Consider the following 22,141-nt stretch of genomic DNA (forward strand, 5'->3'; position numbering starts at 1 on the left):
TAAATATCTCCTAAACCGTGCAGGTTTAGGAGATATTTCCAGTACCTACAGGTAAACCTTATTATAGCCTTACCTGTAGGTACAAGTGGTGTAACAAAGTTTACAACCCCTTTAACAAACAATATGAATGAAACTGAAAAAATATTGAAAATCAGTGGTTGAAAACAACAGTAATGCAGAAAAAAAACAAATAATAACAGCAGGTTAAAGTGATTGTAAACCCTCTGGGACCACTTTTACCTACAGGTAAGCCTAGGTTAAGGCTTACCTGTAGGTGCAACAAATATCTCCTAAACCTACACGGTTTAGGAGATATTTGCAAAAGACTGGCACCGATGTCTATGGCGCATGCACCGTAGACAGCAGCGCGCAGGCGCACTGAGCATGCTGCTGCTAACGGCGATCATGCCGTTAGTGGCGGCTCCCTCGCGCATGCGCGAGAGTGATGCCATCGTGGCTCCGGCCAATCACAGCGCCGGAGCCGCGATACCCGAATGTCACTCCGGGATAGATGGCGGCGATGAAGGAGAAGAACGAGGGTCGCTTCGCGGGCTTCCATCTCAGGTAAGTTATTCATAATGAGCTAATATGCTATGCATACTACAGTAGCTCATTATGCCTTTGCCTTACAGGGTGTTTTTTTTTTTTTTTCCTGCCTTTACTTCCTCTTTAACTAAAGGTCATAAAGGATAAATATACACTATATCGCCAAAAGTATTGGGACGCCTGCCTTTACACACACATGAACTTTAATGGCATCCCAGTCTTAGTCCGTAGGGTTCAATATTGAGTTGGTCCACCCTTTGCAGCTATAACAGCTTCTTCTGGGAAGGCCGTCCACAAGGTTTAGGAGTGTGTCTATGGAAATGTTTGACTATTCTTCCAGAAGCGCATTTGTGAGGTCAGGCACTGATGTTGGACGAGAAGTCCTGGCTCGCAGTCTCTACTCTAATTCATCCCATAGGAGTTCTATTGGGTTGAGGTCAGGACTCTGTGCAGGCCAGTCAGGTTCCTCCACCCCAAACTCGCTCATCCGTGTCTATATGGACCTTGCTTTGTGCACTGATGCGCCATCATGTTGGAACAGGAAGGGGCCATCCCCAAACTGTTCCCACAAAGTTGGGAGCATGAAATCATCCTTAATGTCTTGCTATGCTGACGCCCTAAGAGTTCCCTTCACTGGAACTAAGGGGCCAAACCCAACCCCTGAAAAACAACCCCCCATCATAATCCCCCCTCCACCAAATTATTTGGATCAGTGCACAAAGTAAGGTCCATAAAGACATGAATGAGCAAGTTTGGGGTAGAGAAACTTGACTGGCCTGCACAGAGTCCTGAGCTCAACCCCATAGAACACCTTTGAGATAAATTAGAGAGGAGGCTGCGAGCCGGGCCTTCTCATCCACATCGGTGCCTGGCCTCACAAATGCACTTCTGGAAGAATGGTCAAACATTCCCATAGACACACTCCTAAACCTTGTCGACAGCCTTCCCAGAAGAGATGAAGCTGCTATAGCTGCAAAGAGTGGACCAACTCAATATAATACCTATGGACTAAGACTGGGATGCCATTAAAGTTCATGTGCGTGTAAAGGCAGGAGTCCCAATACTTTAGGCAATATAGTGTATATACAGTATCTCATAAAAGTGAGTACACCCCTCACATTTTTGTAAATATTTTATTCTATCTTTTCATGTAATCTCCTACCACTTCCACCAGCTCATTCCCCACAGTTACAACCTTTTGTACCACCTGCCCCACCCTATTAGATTGTAAGCTCTTCTGAGCAGGGCCCTCTTAATCCTCCTGTATCTTATTGTATTATAACTGTATTGTCTCCCTTTTATATTGTAAAGCGCTGCGTAAACTGTTGGCGCTATATAAATCCTGAATAATAATAATAATAATGTGACAACACTGAAGAAATGACACTTTGCTACAATGTAAAGTAGTGAGTGTACAGCTTGTATAACAGTGTAAATTTGCTGTCCCCTCAAAATAACTCAACACACAGCCATTAATGTCTAAACCGCTGGCAACAAAAGTGAGTTCACCCCTAAGTGAAAATGTCCAAATTGGGCCCAATTAGGCATTTTCCCTCCCCGGTGTCATGTGACTCGTTAGTGTTACAAGGTCTCAGGTGTGAATGGGGAGCAGGTGAGTTAAATTTGGTGTTATCGCTCTCACTCTCTCATACTGGTCACTGGAAGTTCAACATGGCACCTCATGGCAAAGAACTCTCTGAGGATATGAAAAAAAGAATTGTTGCTCTGCATAAAGATGGCCTAGGTTATAAGAAGATTGCCAAGACCCTGAAACTGAGCTGCAGCACGGTGGCCAAGACCATACAGCGGTTTAACAGGACAGGATCCACTCAGAACAGGCCATGCCATGGTCGACAAAAGAAGTTGAATACACGTGCTCAGCGTCATATCCAGAGGTTGTCTTTGGGAAATAGACGTATGAGTGCTGCCAGCATTGCTGCAGAGGTTGAAGGGGTGGGGGGTCAGCCTGTTAATGCTCAGGCCATACGCCGCACACTGCATCAAATTGGTCTGCATGGCTGTTGTCCCAGAAGGAAGCCTCTTCTAAAGATGATGCACAAGAAAGCCCGCAAACAGTCTGCTGAAGACAAGCAGACTAAGGACATGGATTACTGGAACCATGTCCTGTGGTCTGATGAGACCAAGATAAACGTATTTGGTTCAGATGGTGTCAAGCGTGTGTGGTGGCAACCAGGTGAGGAGTACAAAGACGAGCGTGTCTTGCCTACAGTCAAGCATGGTGGTGGGAGTGTCATAGTCTGAGGCTGCATGAGTGCTGCCGGCACTGGGGAGCTATATTTCATTGAGGGAACCATGAATGCCAACGTGTACTGTGACATACTGAAGCAGAGCATGATCCCCTCCCTTCAGAGACTGGGCCGCAGGGCAGTATTCCAACATGATAACTACCCCAAGCACACCTCCAAGACGACCACTGCCTTGCTAAGAAGCTGAGGGTAAAGGTGATGGACTGGCCAAGCATGTCTCCAGACCTAAACCCTATTGAGCATCTGTGGGGCATCCTCAAACGGAAGGTGGAGGAGTGCAAGGTCTCTAATGCCGCGTACACACGACCGGACTTTACGGCATACTTGGTGCGGCGGACCGGAGTCCGTCAGACAATTCGATCGTGTGTGGGCTCCAGTGGACTTTTTTTCCACAAAAGTTTGACGGACCTAGAAATTAAACATGTTTCAAATCTTTCCGACTGACTCGAGTCCGGTCGAAAAGTCCACTCGGCTAGTCCGACGGACAAAAAACGACGCTAGGGCAGCTATTAGCTACTGGCTATGAACTTCCTTGCTTTAGTCCGGTCGTATGTTATCACGTACAAATCCGTCGGACTTTGGTTGATTGTGTATAGGCAAGGCCGTTCATTCAGCAAGTCCGTCGTAAAGTCCGTCAAATTCCACCGGACAAAGTCTGCCGTAAAGTCCGCTCGTGTGTACGCGGCATTACATCCACCAGCTCCGTGATGTCGCCATGGAGAAGTGGAAGAGGACTCCAGTGGAAACTTGTGAAGCTCTGGTGAACTCCATGTCCAAGAGGGTTAAGGCAATGCTGGAAAATAATGGCGGGCACACAAAATATTGACACTTTGGGCCCAATTTGGACATTTTCACTTAGGGGTGTACTCACTTTTGTTGCCAGCGGTTTAGACATTAATGGCTGTGTGTTGAGTTATTTTGAGGGGACAGCAAATTTACACTGTTATACAAGCTGTACACTCACTACTTTACATTGTAGACAAGTGTCATTTCTTCAGTGTTGTCACATGAAAAGATATGATAAAATATTTACAAAAATTTGTGGGGTGTACTCACTTTTGTGAGATACTAGTATATGTATGTGTGTATATATATATATATATATATATATATATATATATATATATATATATATATATATATATATATATATATATATATATATATATATATATATATATATATATATATATATATATATATATATATATATATATATATATATAAATTTATTCCTGGAATGGACTGTAAAAGGAACGTTCTTGTGATGGAGACCCAAACAGATTCCCGTAACCTTTTCAGAATTTCCAAGTAGCAATGTTGGTTGAGCGTTGAACCTTGTTGTATGAACTAATAGCGAACTATCCCCTCGGGATTAAAAAAAAAAACACACACCAGCACCACAAACCGCTTCCCCCTCATATAGAAAAAGGGTAAGGCTACAAAGGAACCCATGCCTTGGGAGGCGGGAATTTTACAATAAAGAGAAGCCCCCTTACATTGATGAATGTGGTAAAAATTCACTATGCAAGGAAAATATGAAAACTATATATTTGTTTGCACATGATTGGATGGTGGAAGTCAGCAAAGCTTCACCTCATTCACTAAGCTAAAGAAAAATTCCCTTGCCAAGTGAACAGCTTTTTGTCTTTAGTAAATCAACCCCACGGTATAGCTAAAAATGACATTTGTTGCATTATTATATTCTTGTCAATTGTCTCTGTGTTATGTTTCTGCCGACCTGCTGATCTGTATAGATCCTAATAAATATTCTAATTCTTTGACTGCCCTGTCCTCTGCCTCCCAGCTGTTGTATGACCCGGAGCATCGTGGCTTTGTGAAGAGTGCTGTCAAATACATTACAGAGTTTTGGAACCAGGTGGATTCGCTGGCTTTGGGGTTATTCGCTGTTGGGCTCATATGCAGGTGAGGCATCTAGCAATAGTCCTTTCACTTTAACTTTACAAAAATGAACGTCTATGTAAGCAGTGTCTAAATATAGAGGATGCAGTTCACCAAGACAATTACAGATCCCCAGGAAAAGTCACACTCCAGATATCATTCTTCAAAAAAATTTTTTTATGAAAACAGGTGCCAAGTGCCAGTAGCAATAAAAAAAACACCAAAAATTCCATGGGCCCGCTACATGAAGATTTCCCCGACGCCTTAATTTATTTCTCTCTGCGTGTTTGACATCTGCACTGATATTCTCTCTATTTCTCCTTTCCTCTCTCCATCAGCCTTTTACCTCTTTCTTCTCTCTCCTTTTTTGTTTTAGACTACCTGTTTTGACAACAGGTATTCTGAAATGTATGGATACACAATGGGGTCTCGACCCCTTGAAGGCACTCCACACCCTTCCCCTTAGAGCTCAGCATTCTCCTACCTATAATATGGAGAATGGGTAACTTTCTTGTGCGGGGTTCTTGTCTCCCAAGGTATCCCAATATTTCCTTGGTTGGCCTCACCATTTCTATTAATAAGTACTGCTGTCCCTTTTGTTGGGTTTTGCGTGTTTACAACTGTGATTACAACTGTGATTTCAATTTATCCCCCCCCCCCCGCCACGGCTGAAGTTTTAGTGCAGTCTCCCAGGGACTCCTATGGTGGCATTTCTGTTATGCTGCATACACACAATCGTTTTTCTCATCGGAAAAAGATATGATGGCTTTTCCGTCGGGATTCCGCTGAAGTTTGCCTTGCATACACACGGTCACGCAAAAGTTCGCTGAAATTACGACCGTCAAGAACGCGGTGACGTACAACACTACGACGAGCCGAAAAAATGAAGGTCAATGCTTCCAAGCATGCATCAAATTGTTTCCGAGCATGCGTAGGGATTTTGCAAGGTGGAATTGCCACAGACGATCGATCAAAAGACCGATGGAGCATACACACGGTCACATTTTCTGATGAGAAACTCTCATCGGTCTTTTGCAGGCCAAAATTCTGATCGTGTGTACGCGGCATAAGGGTCAGATACTATAACAGTTTTTCTTACTTGATTTGTTTGTGATAGTCTGCTTTAAACAGTTAAGTTGGTTTATTCAATCCCATTCCTAACAACATATTAGCAGCTCTTTAGCTCAGTAAATTATCTTGTGCAACCATAGATAAGGCCTTGGAGGCCACGGACATCCTCCCGAGGTACTAGTTATTTTTCATGACCCTTTTTTTGTGACCCTTCTGTTTGTTTGTCAGTATTTGAGCTGTATTCTAACACCTTTTTGTATTTGCTCAATGTGTACACATTTTCCAATAAAAAAGATTGAAAGTGAAAAACACCAAAAATGGCACAATTGGAGGTATATAGTTAGAAAAATATTAGTAATGGGCAAAAAAGGATGCACAACTGGAGAAATAATAGTCCACCACGGTTCATAAGAGGTTAACCTGGTACACTACCTGCAGCACCTTGTAAACTGAAGTGATCTCTGTAATATCAAGGGGAACACAAGAGGGTGCCATTGTTTTATTACAAAAGCTTTAATGATAAAAATGACACAAGTGGCAACTCACATAAAAGATGTGATAAACATCACCTGTCATCAAAACTCATGAAACTGGAAGCTCAGTTGTCCAAAAGTACCCCCCACTCCAGGGTAGGAAGCTGTATCATGGCCAGAAGCCAGGTGATGTGAAGAAACCAGGAAGCAACTGGAACCAGGAAACGGGGGCTCACTGTGGAACTCAATGCTGGACAGGAAGTGATGTCATATGCTAGTGTAATGCACAGGCTACGCATTTCAGAGCTGCCCAGCTCCTTTGTCAAGCCTGCATTGGTACCTTGAAGAGCACTTGTTATATCCTGGGAGGACTACAACATTCAACAAACTCTGCAAATGGCTAAAAAATATGTAACTGATGCCTCACTAATAAATGCCATATAGGAGGCATGTAACGGTGTGTCACAGAATTTAAAAATAATGAGTAATAATAAATATAAAATTTTTGATACAAAGAATAGATTGAAAATATATTGGTTATATTTCACTCCAGGAAAAAGAAGACATGCTCAAAAACTCCATAGACTACAATATACAGTATTGTTTACAGAAAACTTTAAAAACCAGATATAAATATAGATATGTATATATACACACACACACACACTATAGCAATAGGGGCAAACATTGTATACAAATAAAAAAATACAAGAGATCTGTGTTTGTAAAAATTATGTACATAAATTAAAAGGTATAAGAGTAGGTTAAAAAATGGTAACCTAGGAAGGAAATAAAAACACCAGTGGAACATTATGTGTATAACAAACTTAGTACGGACCATAAAGCTGAGTTAAATGAATGTACTGACCCCAATCTCTTCATTGAAACTGCCTGGGTTAAGAGTAATAACTGCTTCTCGCATGGCCACTGCACATAAATGGCCGAGCGGGACAAGTGCCGATCTGGGGGGACACACCAGTATGAGACTGTGAAAAAGTCTCACACGTGTGGTAGAAATAGCATAATGTGTTTTGGGATGTAATTTTAAGTATGCCTATGCTGTGTTTTAGAAATATCTTATTGATTGACAACTTTGTTTAAAAAAATACCTTTTCATGTTCTTTCCTGACTTTTCCAAAAAACTTTTGGCAACAAAATTACATTTTCAAAAGACTCACTATGCCTTTCAAAAAATACCTTAGAGTCATTTTGTAGGTGTTTCAACTGTCCTGGTGCTCCAAGGCCTCCAAAAAATGTGTTTGGTATTCAGGAAATGTGTAATTCATGCTTCTTGAAAGCCCACAAGTACTCCTTGGATTTTGGGCCCCTCTATACATCTAGGCTATGAAAAGGTCTCACAGATGTGGTATCCCAATACTCAGGAGACATTGCAGAATGTGTTTTGGGGTGTAAATATAAGTATTTCTATGCTGCGTGTTGAAGATAACTTGTGAAAGAACTTTGTGAAAAAAAAATTCTTCATGTTCCAGATAATTATTACAAAAAAAATTACAACTTCAAAAAACTCACCTGCCTTCTTTCTAAATACTTTGGATGGTCTACTTTCTAAAAAGGGGTCATTTGGAGGGGTCGGCATTTCTATTGTCTGGACATTTTAGGGCCTCATGAAATGAGATCAGCAGTCAGGACATGATCAATTTTCAAATATACCGTATATCCCATAGTTTGTAGACTATAACTTTCACACAGACTAAATAATATATACTGATTTGTGTTATTTGCACAAACTAAATTAATGAAGAAAGATTATTTATTTGCAAAATTGTATAACAGAAGCTAAGAAAAAAATTTTTTTCAAACGTTAAGCTATTTTTTCGCTTATATAGCAAAAAATAAAAAACACGACTGAGTGTCATTCAAAATAAAAGAAAATTGGTCTGAGCAGGAAAGGGGTGAAAGTGTCCAGGATTGAAGTGGTTAAGGGTATATATCCAATATGTCATTGTGCAAGAGATTTGGCAAACTTTGTTGAGGATGGTAGTCCCAAACATAGTGCGCTAAGACATTTTATTGAATTTCATGAAAAATCTTTGGTTGGTCTCAATCTGGTGTGATCGAGTGTATACCTGGGGATCTCCCCATAGCTGAACATTTCAAAAACATATGTGCATAAGAGACATGCTGGATATACACTCGCCAGCCAGTTTATTAGGTACACCTTGCTATTACTGGGTTGATCCCCCTTTTGCCTTCAGAACTGCCTTAATTCTTCATGGCATAGGTTACACAAGGTGTTGGAAACATTCCCCAGAGATTTTGGTCCATAGTGACATGATAGCGTCACGCAGTTGCTGCAGATTTGTCGGCTGCACATGCATGATGTGAATCTCCCATTCCACCACATCCCAAATGTGCTCTATTGATTTGAGATCAGGTGACTGCGGAGGCCATTGGAGTACAGGGACCTCATTGTCCAGTGGTGAGATGATTTGAGCTTTGTGACCTGGTGCATTATCCTGCTGGAAGAAGCCATCAGAAGATGGGGACATTGTAGTCATAAAGGGATGGACATGGTCAGCAACAATACTCAGGTAGGCTGTGGAGTTTAAACAATGCTCACTTGGTACTAAGGGGCCCAAAGTGTGCCAAGAAGGTATCCCCCCATACCATTACACCACCACCACCACCAGTCTGAACCGTTGATACAAGGCAGGATGGATCCAAGCTTTCATGTTGTTTACGCCAAATTCTGACCCCACCATCAGAATGTCGCAGCTGGAATCGAGACTCATCAGAACAGGCAACGTTTTTCCAATCTTCTGTAGTCCAATTTTGTGTGAACTGTAGCCTCAGTTTCCTGTTCTTAGCTGACAGGAGTGGCACCCGGTGTGATCTTCTGCTGCTGTAGCCCACTTGCTTCTAGGTTGGATGCGTTGTGCATTCAGAGATGGTATTCTGCATACATTGGGGGTAACGAGTGGTTATTTGAGTTACTGTTTCTTTTCTATCATCTCAAACCGGTCTGCCCATTCTACTCTGACCTCTGACATCAACAAGGCATTTACCTCCACACAACTGCCGCTCACTGGATATTTTCTTTTTTCTCTGACCATTCTCTGTAAACCCGAGAGATGGTTGTGCATGAAAATTCCAGTAGATCAGCAGTTTTTTAAATACTCAGATCAGCCCGTCTGGCACCGTCAACCATGCCACGTTCAAAGTCACTTTCTTCCCCATTCTGATGCTCAGTTTGAACTTCAGCAAGTCATCTTCACTACGTCTAGATGCCTAAATGCATTGAGTTGCTGCCATGCGATTGGCTGATTAGCAATTTGTGTTACCAAGCAATTGAACAGGTGTACCTTATAAAGTGGCCAGTGAGTGTATAACTTTAATACTTCTAATCCATGTTGTCTCAATGAAGACGTTGAGGTCAATACAGTCATTTAACTCAGCTTTATGGTCCGTATTAAGGTTTTTATATACATACTATTTTCTTGGTGTTTTTATTACCTTCCTAGGTTACCATTTTTCAGCCTATCTTATAATTTATGTACATAATATATACAAGCACAGGTTTGTTGTATTTTTATACAATTTTTGCACCTATTGCCTTTTTTATACATACTGTAGATTACACACATATTCAATGAAAGAAAAATTCCACATGAATACAATCTGAAAAGCGTATTTTTTCTCATGAAATCTAATGGCACCTTCTGCTGTATTCTTCTTCTTGAGATTGGAGTATTTGTACTTTTTTGGACTACAATATTGAACATCCTATTGCCTGGATGGTTGGTGCACATATTTTTTTCATATTATTTTTTTGTATATTTTGAGAATAATTTTTATATATTTATTTATGTTGCAGATTAACACTAGATTAAGCATATCACAACTTTTTGCTTTGTATATTTGTCTGCATTAGTGTTACAGTTTTGTAGACACCAATTCAGGCTTGACAAAGCAGTTGGGCAGCTCTAAAACACATAGTCATGCCCTCTGTGTGGTCCACCGGTGTATGACATCACTTCCAGTCTGGCATTGCGTTCCACAGTGAGCCCTGCTTCCTGGTTCTAGTTGCTTCCTGGTTTCTTCCCCAGCTTGTAGGGTTGCCACCTGTCCAGGATTCACCCGGACAGTTTGGATTTGGAATCATGCGTCATTTCAGTCCACCTGAAAACCCAGACACATTATTCAGACCAGACTGTGGCTCCCCAAGTAACCAAGATAGTCATACACAAATCTGTTGCCGCTGCGGGTGGCTGTTTGGGGGCAGGTTTGGCATCACTGAAGAGTGGGGTGATGATGTCAGCAAGAGCAATTTGGCCACACCCACTGGCGCGCTCTGTGCGCTACATTACTACTCCCCTTGGGGCATCCAAATGTGTCCCAGGTCTTTTATAATCCTATGGTGTTTACTGCAAAAAAATAAAAAAATTGCCCTGTGCCGCAAAAGTGTTCGGGTTTGGCGTGAAGAAAAGGTGGCAATCCTACCAGCTTGTGGTAATGATACAGCTACCTAGCCTGGAGTTAGGGATAACTTCAGACCGCTGAGCTGCCTGTTTCATGCGTTTTGATGACAGGCGATGTTTATCACCTCTTTTATGTGAGTTGCCACTTTGTCATTTTTATAATTAAAGCTTTTGCGTTACTACACTTAGTTTGATGCCCTCTTGTGTTCCCTTTATATTACAAAGTGTCAGTAGCAGCCAATCATGTCGCTTCTTTTTTTTTTTCTGATAATGAAACATGATTGGATGCAATGAGCTGGGAGCTCTAGATCCCAAAAAGCACCTAAATAAAACATGAATTGCTTGCTATAGGCAAGGTGGACACATTTTGATTTCGTTCTCTCTTATAAATTAAACCCTGGGACCACAGTCCTAAATTATGTGAGATAAGACTTGCATTGCATTGCATACTGCTAACAGCTTTCTTTCTGTGTCTAGATTGGTTCGGACAGACACTGTCTATCTGGGTCGGGTGTTCCTGTCTGTAGACTTCATGATATTCTGCATCCGCCTCATGCATATCTTTTCGGTCAGCAAAGTTCTTGGTCCTAAGATTATCATCCTCCGCAGAATGGTAAGACGGTGATCTAGAACAGGTTGGAAATATCTACTTATTATTCTTGAAGGATAATTTATTATCCTACAGTTATGGCAAATGTTTTTGGACATCTGACTAGAGATGTAAAATTGTAAAGCCCTTGGGAAAAAAAACATTTTTTACCTTTTTTTTTTTTTTTTTTTTTTATTAAAATTTTGGAAAAATGAAAAGAAAATTCAGTGTGGAGTAGTTCTACAAATTGAAAGTAATTCTGTTACACTGGGTAGGTGAAACAAATATAAAAGTATTATGCTTGAAATAAAAGTATAGCTTATTCAGTAAATAAACTAAACTTGCTTTTAAAATTTTATTTTTTTTTGTAAATGGAATAACAAGGACTGAATATGTTAAGAACATTTCAACTATACATATGAACAGGAACAAAGGGGGGTGACCAACCAGTTTTAGGCAAGGGAGCCGTGCCACGTCCAATAGTCTATAGACAAAAAGCAAAAGGGTTCCCCTAGGTGGACTTTACTGGCACTTGCAAAAGTAAGGAGTAATAAAGTGTATAGAAGATAAGGAGCAATATAAAAAAGATTTAAATTTTATTCAAAATCACAGGTACATTGAGATAAAAACAAGCAGTAAATGTATGGACTAACATAGTAAAAACTACATAATAGCCATCATAAGCAAATAGGACAAAACAAATGTGATGAAAGAAGCTCTTCTCAGGCCCTACGCGTTTCGGGGTACTTAGTATCTGTACAATCCTTCTTCAGGGGCATAATCAGAGAGAAATGTTCATCTAGGCTGAGAATGTTTGCTTATTTGCTTGAGAAAAACTTATTATTCTAAAAACAAGAAGAGTCATGGAGGAAGGGCATGGTGTGGCAAGAAGTTAAGTACATATTGTAACTGGTGTAAACCAGAGTATTCAAATAATGATGAATGCAGGTTGGTGGGCTGCAGTCACCATGGGGGGAATTTTTTGGCAACACTCCCGTCTCGCCCGACCAATGCGCGTACAAACCAGAGCGGCGTGCTGAGGTCACAGGAAGGCGCCCCTTGAAAGGAGTGTGAAGACAGCCTCACAACCAAGCGTCCAGAGAGTGTAACGTCTTGAAGACGTTACACTCTCTGGACGCTTGGTTGTGAGGCTGTCTTCACACTCCTTTCAAGGGGCGCCTTCCTGTGACCTCAGCACGCCGCTCTGGTTTGTACGCGCATTGGTCGGGCGAGACGGGAGTGTTGCCAAAAAATTCCCCCCATGGTGACTGCAGCCCACCAACCTGCATTCATCATTATTTGAATACTCTGGTTTACACCAGTTACAATATGTACTTAACTTCTTGCCACACCATGCCCTTCCTCCATGACTCTTCTTGTTTTTAGAATAATAAGTTTTTCTCAAGCAAATAAGCAAACATTCTCAGCCTAGATGAACATTTCTCTCTGATTATGCCCCTGAAGAAGGATTGTACAGATACTAAGTACCCCGAAACGCGTAGGGCCTGAGAAGAGCTTCTTTCATCACATTTGTTTTGTCCTATTTGCTTATGATGGCTATTATGTAGTTTTTACTATGTTAGTCCATACATTTACTGCTTGTTTTTATCTCAATGTACCTGTGATTTTGAATAAAATTTAAATCTTTTTTATATTGCTCCTTATCTTCTATACACTTTATTACTCCTTACTTTTGCAAGTGCCAGTAAAGTCCACCTAGGGGAACCCTTTTGCTTTTTATACATATGAACAGGTAACCACAAATTCCCCTCATAATAATTTAAAAGCTTCCTGCCAGTATGCATTTTCAGGTCCTGATGAATGTTCTCCTGATTTTCAGGTGTACATTTCTCTATAAATGAAGGGTTTGTGTATTTTTGGGAGGCCGTGGTTTGTAACATTTACTTACTTGAAGATGCTACTGGTGAAGAAACACTTTGTGATCCAGAAGCAGCAGAAAGAGTGTTTCTGGAATGAGAACTCTGGAGGGAAAAGCTCCTCCTGCTTTCATTCTGGTCCTCATCATTTCATTCCATAAAGTAGTTTTAATGTCTTTAGGGTACCTCTGGCATGCTGGGATGTGTTTTGTCATCCTTGTAGCATTTGGAAAAGAATATTTCTTCTGACAATATTTGCAGACTGCAGCTTTGCTCTCAGCAGAAATTGTGTTGGAAATGTTTCCAAACTCTAGAAGTTGGTCTCACCATTTTACTAGAGGAGGAAAAGATAAACAAAATTTACTGAGCAGAATATTGGGAAACATTATGCTGTGATAGTAGAGAACATTAATAGGAATCATTTAACCAGTTCCGGACCAGCCACCGCAGTTATACTGCGGCAGGTTGGCTCGGCTGGGCGAATCGTCGTACCTGTACATCGGGCGCGCCCGCACCCCCCCAGGTAAACGCTGGGATCGGATTCGCTTCAAAACCAATCAGTCTCTAGGCCCAGGCCAATGATTTCTGCCATGGACCTGGTGATCAGTTCTGGCAAATGAAATCCTTTTCCTGCCTGTAAGTGTAAACACAGGCAGGGCAAGTGATGTCATCTCCCCTCGTGGAACCCTTTTCCTTTCCAGAAAGAGGAGAGAAGACATCTCACAGTAAGTTGCACCAACACTACACTAACACCAGTACACGTAGGTACACTTGTCACCCCCGATCACCCCCCCCCCCCAGTTAACCCCTTAACTCCCTGTCACAGTGTCACCCAGTGCAGTGTTCATATTTTTCTTTGATCACTGTACTGGTGTCATTTGTGACAATAATCAGTGTTAGGGTACCTAGTAGCAGCCCCAGATCTAGGGACCCCCTAAACCCCCTAATAAAGATTTAACCCCTTGATCCCCCTGTCACAAGTGATCACCGTATTAGTGTCACGGGTGACGCTGGTTAGTTAGTTATTTTTTTTATAGCATCAGGGCACCCGCCGTATATTACCTGATAAAAAGTTTAACCCCGTGATCACCCAGCGGGTGACATCAGTCAAATTTTAGTGTCAGTTAGGGTCTGCGTCGCCCCAGGCAGCGTCAGATTAGGGTCAGTAGTGCTAACACCCATGCATGCACCACACACCTCCCTTAGTAGTATAGTGTCTGAATGGATCGATATCTTTGATCTGATCAGAACTATATTAGTGTCCCCAGCAGTTTAGTGTTCCCAAAAACGCAGCGTTAGTGGGATCAGCCCAGATACCTGCTAGCACCTGCGTTTAGCCCCTCCGCCCAGCCCGTCCCAGCCCACCCAAATGCAGTATCAATCAATCACTGTCATTTACAAAACACTAAACACATAACTGCAGCAGGGATCGCAGGGATCAGTCAGGCCTGATCCCTGAGAACGCTAACAGTTTTTTTGGTAGCGTTTGAAGCAGTTGCTGACAGTCAGGTGCTCTTTTTTTTCTGTGAGTTTCACTAGTTGTACCAGTAAATTTTGAGGCCAAAATGTCCAATCGAAGGTACACTAGTGAAGAGACCTACACGTTTCTGAGCATGACAGATGAGAGTGAAGAGGAAGTCGCCCATCTGTCAGATTCAGGCTCAGAATATGAACCTGTAGACAGCAGCAGCAAACTGACAGATAGCTCTGACGAAGGAGTTGTGGTCCCTGCCAAGGTCAGGCGTACCCAACCCCATTCTTCTGCTGTTGTTGAGATGCAAGAACTGCAGGGCTCTCATTTGGAGCAGAGAGTCAGTACTAGTGCTGCTCATCCTTCTGGTGAACTGGCAAGCACCAGCGGCCTAGTACATCCTGGTTGTATATCCAGCACTGCAGTCAGAGTCCCATAAGGGCAGTTCAAGCTGGAGAGGTGGCTAGCACAAGTAGAGTAGAGCAGCCTTTCTCAACCAGTGTGCCGCGGCACACTGGTGTGCCGTCAGAGGTTCTCAGGTGTGCCGCGGGATCAAGGTAGAGTGGGGCTGTCAGATGAGCCTGATCTCCCGATCCCCTGCAAAACTGTACATCTGCACTGGGAGAAGCTCTGTCAGCCTCAAAAGTGAAAGTAAAGTGCAGGGGAGTGTGCTGTGCTCTCTGCTTCCCCCTACAGTGCAGTACCCGGCTGAATGAGGAAACTGGAAAGGTACTGTGTGTCACGGACATGGCCAGAGCGGAGGCTGTTGGAGATGACTGTGTGCAAGCCTGTTGCCCACCGATTATGGGCCCTAGCATTTGAGGTGAATGAGAAATCCAGTCTGAACTATATTAATCGGACTCAGTCATGTATATATTGTATTGGGACTCCTTACTGTATATTTGTGTCCCTGAAGAGGGAGGGGGGATTCCTCCAGCAGCCCCCTGCTGATAAGACTGATTCATTCTGCTGGGACACATCCTGTGAGGAGATGCTGGTGTTATCAACATGTGTTTATGTTAATTGAGAGAGCTGATCACATTAGCCACCAGCCCTGGCTAATAGACGAATGGTCTAGGCTGAGGAGGGGGGAGATTGTTGTTTGTATTGTTAATTGTATTAATGTGTGAAGCTCGGTGCCCCCAAGACTGTCATCTGGTCTGGGTACATTTTGTAGTAAAATAGGTCATGTTAATTAGGTTAGCTTTGAGTCATCCCTGCTGTATAAAGGTCTGTGAGATCTCAAATAAAGAGTAGTTCTGATGTACTCCAAGACTGGTGTTGTCTAGTTCTTGGGGGTTCCTATAGCCAGATCCATTGGACTCGTGTTCCAGAACTTAGGAAGCGGTATACTGACGGAAGCACTCAAGCGGAGTGTGGGGCGTTCCGTGACATTGGTGGCAAGCAGCGGGAAAGCTTCCTGAAGTCTGGGACATCCAAACTTCCATCTGGATCCAAGGTCCAGATAGCAGAAGAGGAGAGGTACAGATACCAGCCGCCATGGATGAGGAATTCAGAAGGAGGTTGCGAGAGATGCAGATACAGCACAGAGGACCAGTATCGGAGCAGGTCCTGCTGGGATGGTGTGATTCTATTCGCTGCAAACTCTGGAAGGAAGCGCTAGCCCGTGAGCAGCGACACCAGGGAAAAGTTCTCCCCTCCATCGAGGAAAGGTACTGGTCGCAGTACGGACTGCGGGTGCGGTTTTTGGGAGAAAAACCACACAAGAAGCAGACAGCTGAATTAAGCAGGCTGGTCTGGGCAGAGATAAAGCTGGATGAGAGCTACAGAGCCCTCCGGTGGCATGTATCCCAAGCATGTCCCTGGATAGCGGATGACAGCCCAACGGAAGGCTTAAGCTACGGCGGCTTGGGACTGTTGTTTGTGAAGCTGACAGGGGACCCTAACTTTGGGAGTGATTTGGAGCGGCGGGTGGACGAAATCATGGATTTCAGAGAAGGGCTACTGAACATTTCGGAAGTGCACTGGGCACAGGAAGATTTGGAGTTTCTGGCCGTTCAGGAATGGGAGCTAGAGATCGCCTACAGACGGCTGCTAGACATTGCTCAGTGCCAGGGCTGGGCTCCCTTTGCCTGGGACTATCAGGAAATACCAGCTGACAACCCTGAAATCCTGGCTGAAGAGTCGGCAATGTGGCAGAGCGATAGTGTGCTTTGCCAACCTGCCCCCACAGCTATGGAGGCGGAGGTCTTATGGCGGATGCAGCAAGTGCTGACTGACCTTGATGATCCTGTTTCTGCATGGGATGATCTTGGATGGAGGAATGTGCCTGTCCAGCAGCATGCCAGAGAATCTGCAGTGGAAAATCTGGAGATTGCCATCCCCAAAACTGAAGTGCTGACAACAGGGCAGAGCTCTGCTAACCTCTGCCCAGCACTGATGGCATCTTCTGAGTTCCACGGACAGGAGATGGTGAACCTCTATCCACAGGCACCAGTTATAGAGGTAGAGGATTCAATAGACTTTTCTGCTGAGGAAGAACAACCTGATGAGCCTCCAGCAGAAGAGCTGCTATCAGGGCCAAAGTTCACTGTGTTCTGCCCAGCACCAACAGTGGCTTCAGCCTTCCTGAGAGAAGAGGTAGTCAGCCTTTCTCCCACAACACTGACAGGGACATGTGATTTTCTGCCAGCAGCATCTATGGGGTTAAAACAAACTTCTCCAGCTGAAGATCTGGTAACTGAACAGAGGGTCCAAGACCTCTGTCCCACACTTTTACCAATTCCAGAGACTGGGGATTTAATAGACGTTTCTGTAGAGGAGGAACCACCTGGCAAACCCCCAGCAGAAGTGCTGGCAACCGGACAGAGGGTCCAAGATCTCTGCCCCACACCTGCAGCAATTGTGGAGGCCCAAGGTGAGGAGGTGGCAGTCTATCGCGAGCTGCAGATCAGGATCCAAGGAGAGAATGCAGTCATCACCTCACAACTGCAGCTTGATCTGGTGTCGGTTGATGGGGCTTCAGTCCCCACCTGTATACCCCAGGAATGCTGGGCAGTCGGCCCAGATCCCCAACAGCAGGATGGAGTGAGCCCAGTCCCCCTGTCTTCTCTCCAGCGGCAGAAAGGATTCCAGGGAGAAGGGCCAGTCCGGGCCTCTCCCCAGCGGCAGATATGTTCTCTGAGAGAGGCAGAGGATAGCTGGGAGAGTAATGCACTGTTTGGGATGATTTGTTTGGGGTACTGTGTGGGTACAGGCAGTAGAGGACTGGAGCTGTGGACTAACTTCGGAGTCAACCCGTCTGGGGTCTCCTCCTGTGTTAGTCTCCTGCCGAAAGGGGAGAAATGTCACGGACATGGCTAGAGCGGAGGCTGTTGGAGAGGACTGTGTGCAAGCCTGTTGCCCACCGATTATGGGCCCTAGCATTTGAGGTGAATGAGAAATCCAGTCTGAACTGTATTAATCGGACTCAGTCATGTATATATTGTATGGGGACTCCTTACTGTATATTTGTGTCCCTGAAGAGGGAGGGGGGATTCCTCCAGCAGCCCCCTGCTGATAAGACTGATTCATTCTGCTGGGACACATCCTGTGAGGAGATGCTGGTGTTATCAACATGTGTTTATGTTAATTGAGAGAGCTGATCACATTAGCCACCAGCCCTGGCTAATAGACGAATGGTCTAGGCTGAGGAGGGGGGAGATTGTTGTTTGTATTGTTAATTGTATTAATGTGTGAAGCTCGGTGCCCACAAGACTGTCATCTGGTCTGGGTACATTTTGTAGTAAAATAGGTCATGTTAATTAGGTTAGCTTTGAGTCATCCCTGCTGTATAAAGGTCTGTGAGATCTCAAATAAAGAGTAGTTCTGATGTACTCCAAGACTGGTGTTGTCTAGTTCTTGGGGGTTCCTATAGCCAGATCCATTGGACTCGTGTTCCAGAACTTAGGAAGCGGTATACTGACGGAAGCACTCAAGCGGAGTGTGGGGCGTTCCGTGACACTGTGCTAGAAGCTAGATTTGTTTTAAAGGGATTTATACATGTGTCTGTGTGTGTGTGAGTGTCTGCCTCTCTGTCTGTGTGTGTGTGTGTGTGTGTGTGTACACGTGTCTGTATGTGTGTGTATGTGTCTGTACACGTGTATGTGTGTGTGTGTTCATGTGTCTGTATGTGTGCGTGTCTGTATGTGTGCGTGTCTGTATGTGTGCGTGTCTGTATGTGTGTGTGTGTGTGTGCATGTGTGTATGTGTCTGTATGTGTGTGTGCATGTGTCTGTATGTGTGTGTATGCATGTGTGCATGTGTATGCATGTGTGTCTGTATGTGTGTATGTGTCTGTATGCGTGTGCTTGTATGTATGTGTCTGTATGTGTGTGTGCATGTGCGTGTGTGCATGTGTCTGTATGTGTCTGTATGCGTGTGTGCATGTGTCTGTATGTGTATATGTGTCTGTATGCATGTGTGCATGTGTCTGTATGTGTGTGCATGTGTCTGTATGCGTATGTGTGTCTGTATGCGTGTGCCTGTATGTATGTGTCTGTATGTGTGCGTGCATGTGCGTGCATGTGTCTGTATGTGTCTGTATGTGTGTATGTGTCTGTATGTGTATATTTGTCTGTATGCGTGTGTGCATGTGTCTATATATGTATGTTACTTTTAATCCTGACCCTCCCCACCATTCCTGTACCATCAGAACTGCTTTTGTAGGGCTTGTTTGTAATAGCAGCAAGGACTGCTGATCCTCAGAAAAGCAATTTATGCAAGTATCGCTTTTCAGAGGCATTTGGCAGGCAGTAAAGAGACATTATGTTGCCTCCTCACCACCTATTTTAATGCAGCATCACTACACTGCAACCGTGCAATGCACACAGTTGCGGGATAGTTGCAGTGCAGCCTCATTCACCCTGGGTATACCTCCAGCTACAGCCACAGCATGTGTACACCCCCAGCTGCTGCCTCTGCAGCTAAAGGGGGAGAAGTTGGGCAGGTAAAAATAGCTCAACCATGTGATTTTACCGCCCCTCCAACCTGACCTGTGAACAAGCCCTTGGTTCACATCTGTGTGGCTGCGTGTAGGGCGGCCCATTCAGTCCCCAACCTTTTTTTGTAAATTGCACTGCACCAAAAGCACCCCACGTTTTCCAATGTGTGGGGTACCATTAAGATTTAATTGCACCCCTAAAGAGCAGAGCATTTGTCTGTGTGTCAGGAACGAGCGCGATTTTGTGCGTGTTCCGTGACACACAGTAATGTGAACCAAGCCTTGGACTGGGGTGCCTCAAGATTGAAAATACTTTTTAAGGGCGCCCCGACTGGAAAAAGGTTGAGAAACACTGGAGTAGAGACACCAAGAAGACAAACACAGGCCCATCGTGCCCATAATGCCCTTCCTGCTGCATTTGCCAATCCTAATTGGGAGCCCACCACTTCTGCAGCACCCGTACTTCCCCCATTCACTGGCCAACCTGGAATTTAGGTGGAAACAGTTGATTTTAAGTCACTTGATTTTTATTCGCTCTTTTTCACTGAAGATCTCTATAGATCTGTTGTGGACCAAAGCAATGTGTATGCTGGTCAATTCATCGCCACTAATCCCCAGTTGATACTTGCCTGAGATTGGAAACCTGTTACGGTTTCTGAATTTAAAGCGTTAGTAAAGACCATCTGCACCTAAATTTCAAAGAAGGAATAGTCTTAAATGATTTTAAAACATTGCACTGCAAACTAAAGCCACATTGGATGGTTCTTACTTTTATTTTTCTAGTTTAAGCCTCTGCTCTTTTCCGGGTGCAGCCACCGCCGTATGAAATGTTGTCTTCCATGTCCGAACTTCCACCCTTTCTCCTTCTCCCTGTCCATAATCTCGCGCATGCACAGTAATCATTAAGCCAAGCCTCGTTTTCACTGCTTAGTCCCGTGCTGTGCTTGCCAGTTCTATTTACCCCTGTGACGTACTGAGAATTAGACTGTCAATGTAAACTGAGTCTCTCTGGGATTGCGGAGCTGACGCTGGGCAAGGGAAATGACAAAGCCCCGGAATCTCAACACAGAGCTTCTGATTTTTCCGGCATGCTCTTCTGCTGCTGGAAAAATCGGAGGAAGTGCGCATGTGCCGATGACGTAAGTACAAAAAAAGGACAGATTTAATGGAAATAAAGCAGGTAGGAAGAATTTTGCACAAAGCAATCAGTTCAATGCTTTGCAATGCTTGAAATGGCAGAAAATTAACATGATTGGTTTACCGATTTAAGACCTTCCTGGGCCTATCCCTCCTCATGGGCATAGTTAAAAAAAGTGAGTTGCGGTCATATTGGTTCACTGACCCAATTCACCATATGCCCGTGTTCTTTGCCTCCATGACCAGGACACGATACGAGCAGATCTTGCTGGTAATGCATTTCAATGGCAATGAACTCTGTCATCCTCGGGGTGACCCTGAATACGATCAGCTCTACAAAATTCGGCCCCTCATAAACCACTTCAACCAACAGTTTTCAGCCTTGTTTACTCCCGATCAAGTTGTCTGCATTGATGAGTCCCTGATTACGTTTTCTGGCCACTCGTCTATCAAACAGTATCTTCCCAGCAAGTGTGCCAGATATGGGGTCAAGATGTATAAGCTCTGTGACAGGGCCACAGGCTATACATGTAGTTTTATGGTTTACAAGGGAAAAGATAGTCACATGGAGCCCGAGAACTGCCCAGACTACATAGGAAACGCTGGTAAGATTGTGTGGGACTTGGTGTCACCCTTATTCGGAAAGGTATACCACTTGTATGTGGACAATTATTACCAGAGCGTGACATTTTTTAGTCACCATTTTGATTGTGGAATTGGCGCATGTGGCACCGTGCGATCTAATCGCCAGGGCTTCCCCCAACGGCTTGTAGGGTCCCAACTTAGATGGGGAGAGAGAGCCTGCTTGAAATGTAATAATTTGTTAGCAGTGAAGTAGATGGATTCACTGAATGTTTTCGTTCTGTCCTCCCTTCACGCAGACACGACAGTCCAAATTCCTACGGCGACTGGTGTTGTGGAGAAACCCCTCTGTGTCCACAAATACAACCTTAACATTGGAGGGGTGGACCTCAACGACCAGTTGTTGGGGCCGTACCTAGTTGCCCGTAAGGCCAGACGCTGGTACAAAAAAGTGTCTGTATATTTATTCCAATTGGCTCTGCTGACTGCTCATGTGCTATACAAAGCTTCAGAACGAACTGGATCCTTCCTTAAATTCCAGGAAGAGATCGTCGGAGCCCTTCCATTTCCAGACGGTGCTGTAGCCCAACTTCCCAACGCAAATGCAGTGAGCCGGCTGCATGGGAGGCATTTTCCATATGTCCTCCCGAGTACCCCTACCCAAAGAACACCCCAAAGAAGATGTTGTGTCTGCAGAAAACGCGGATTTAGGTGTGACACACACTTTTATTGTTCCTCCTGTCCTGACCAATCTGGTCTCTGCATCGGTGACTGTTTCAAATGCTACCACACACTTGTGGAGTATTAGCATAGATCAACCTCTTTTTTTCGTTCAGCCCACAGGC

The 22,141-nt window shown here is 44.0% G+C and overlaps 1 protein-coding gene and 1 long non-coding RNA gene across 2 annotated transcripts in view; one reads left to right on the plus strand and one right to left on the minus strand.

Moving 5' to 3' along the window:
- LOC141126762 (transient receptor potential cation channel subfamily M member 2-like) overlaps window positions 1-22,141 on the plus strand; it is a 216,994-nt gene that overhangs the window by 79,868 nt on the left and 114,985 nt on the right. The window contains exons 18-19 of the mRNA XM_073612743.1: window positions 4,621-4,739; window positions 11,176-11,311. Coding sequence (XP_073468844.1) covers window positions 4,621-4,739; window positions 11,176-11,311 — 255 coding nt within the window. The remainder of the gene's footprint in view (window positions 1-4,620; window positions 4,740-11,175; window positions 11,312-22,141) is intronic.
- LOC141126764 (uncharacterized) lies at window positions 9,759-20,688 on the minus strand. Its single transcript, XR_012241446.1, has 3 exons — window positions 20,347-20,688; window positions 13,197-13,498; window positions 9,759-11,324 (listed from the first exon to the last, which is right to left on the minus strand). It is a non-coding gene; the product is annotated as an uncharacterized lncRNA (long non-coding RNA).

This window comes from Aquarana catesbeiana, linkage group LG02 (assembly GCF_042186555.1).
Source record: "Aquarana catesbeiana isolate 2022-GZ linkage group LG02, ASM4218655v1, whole genome shotgun sequence".
NCBI classification, from domain to species: Eukaryota; Metazoa; Chordata; class Amphibia; order Anura; family Ranidae; genus Aquarana; species Aquarana catesbeiana.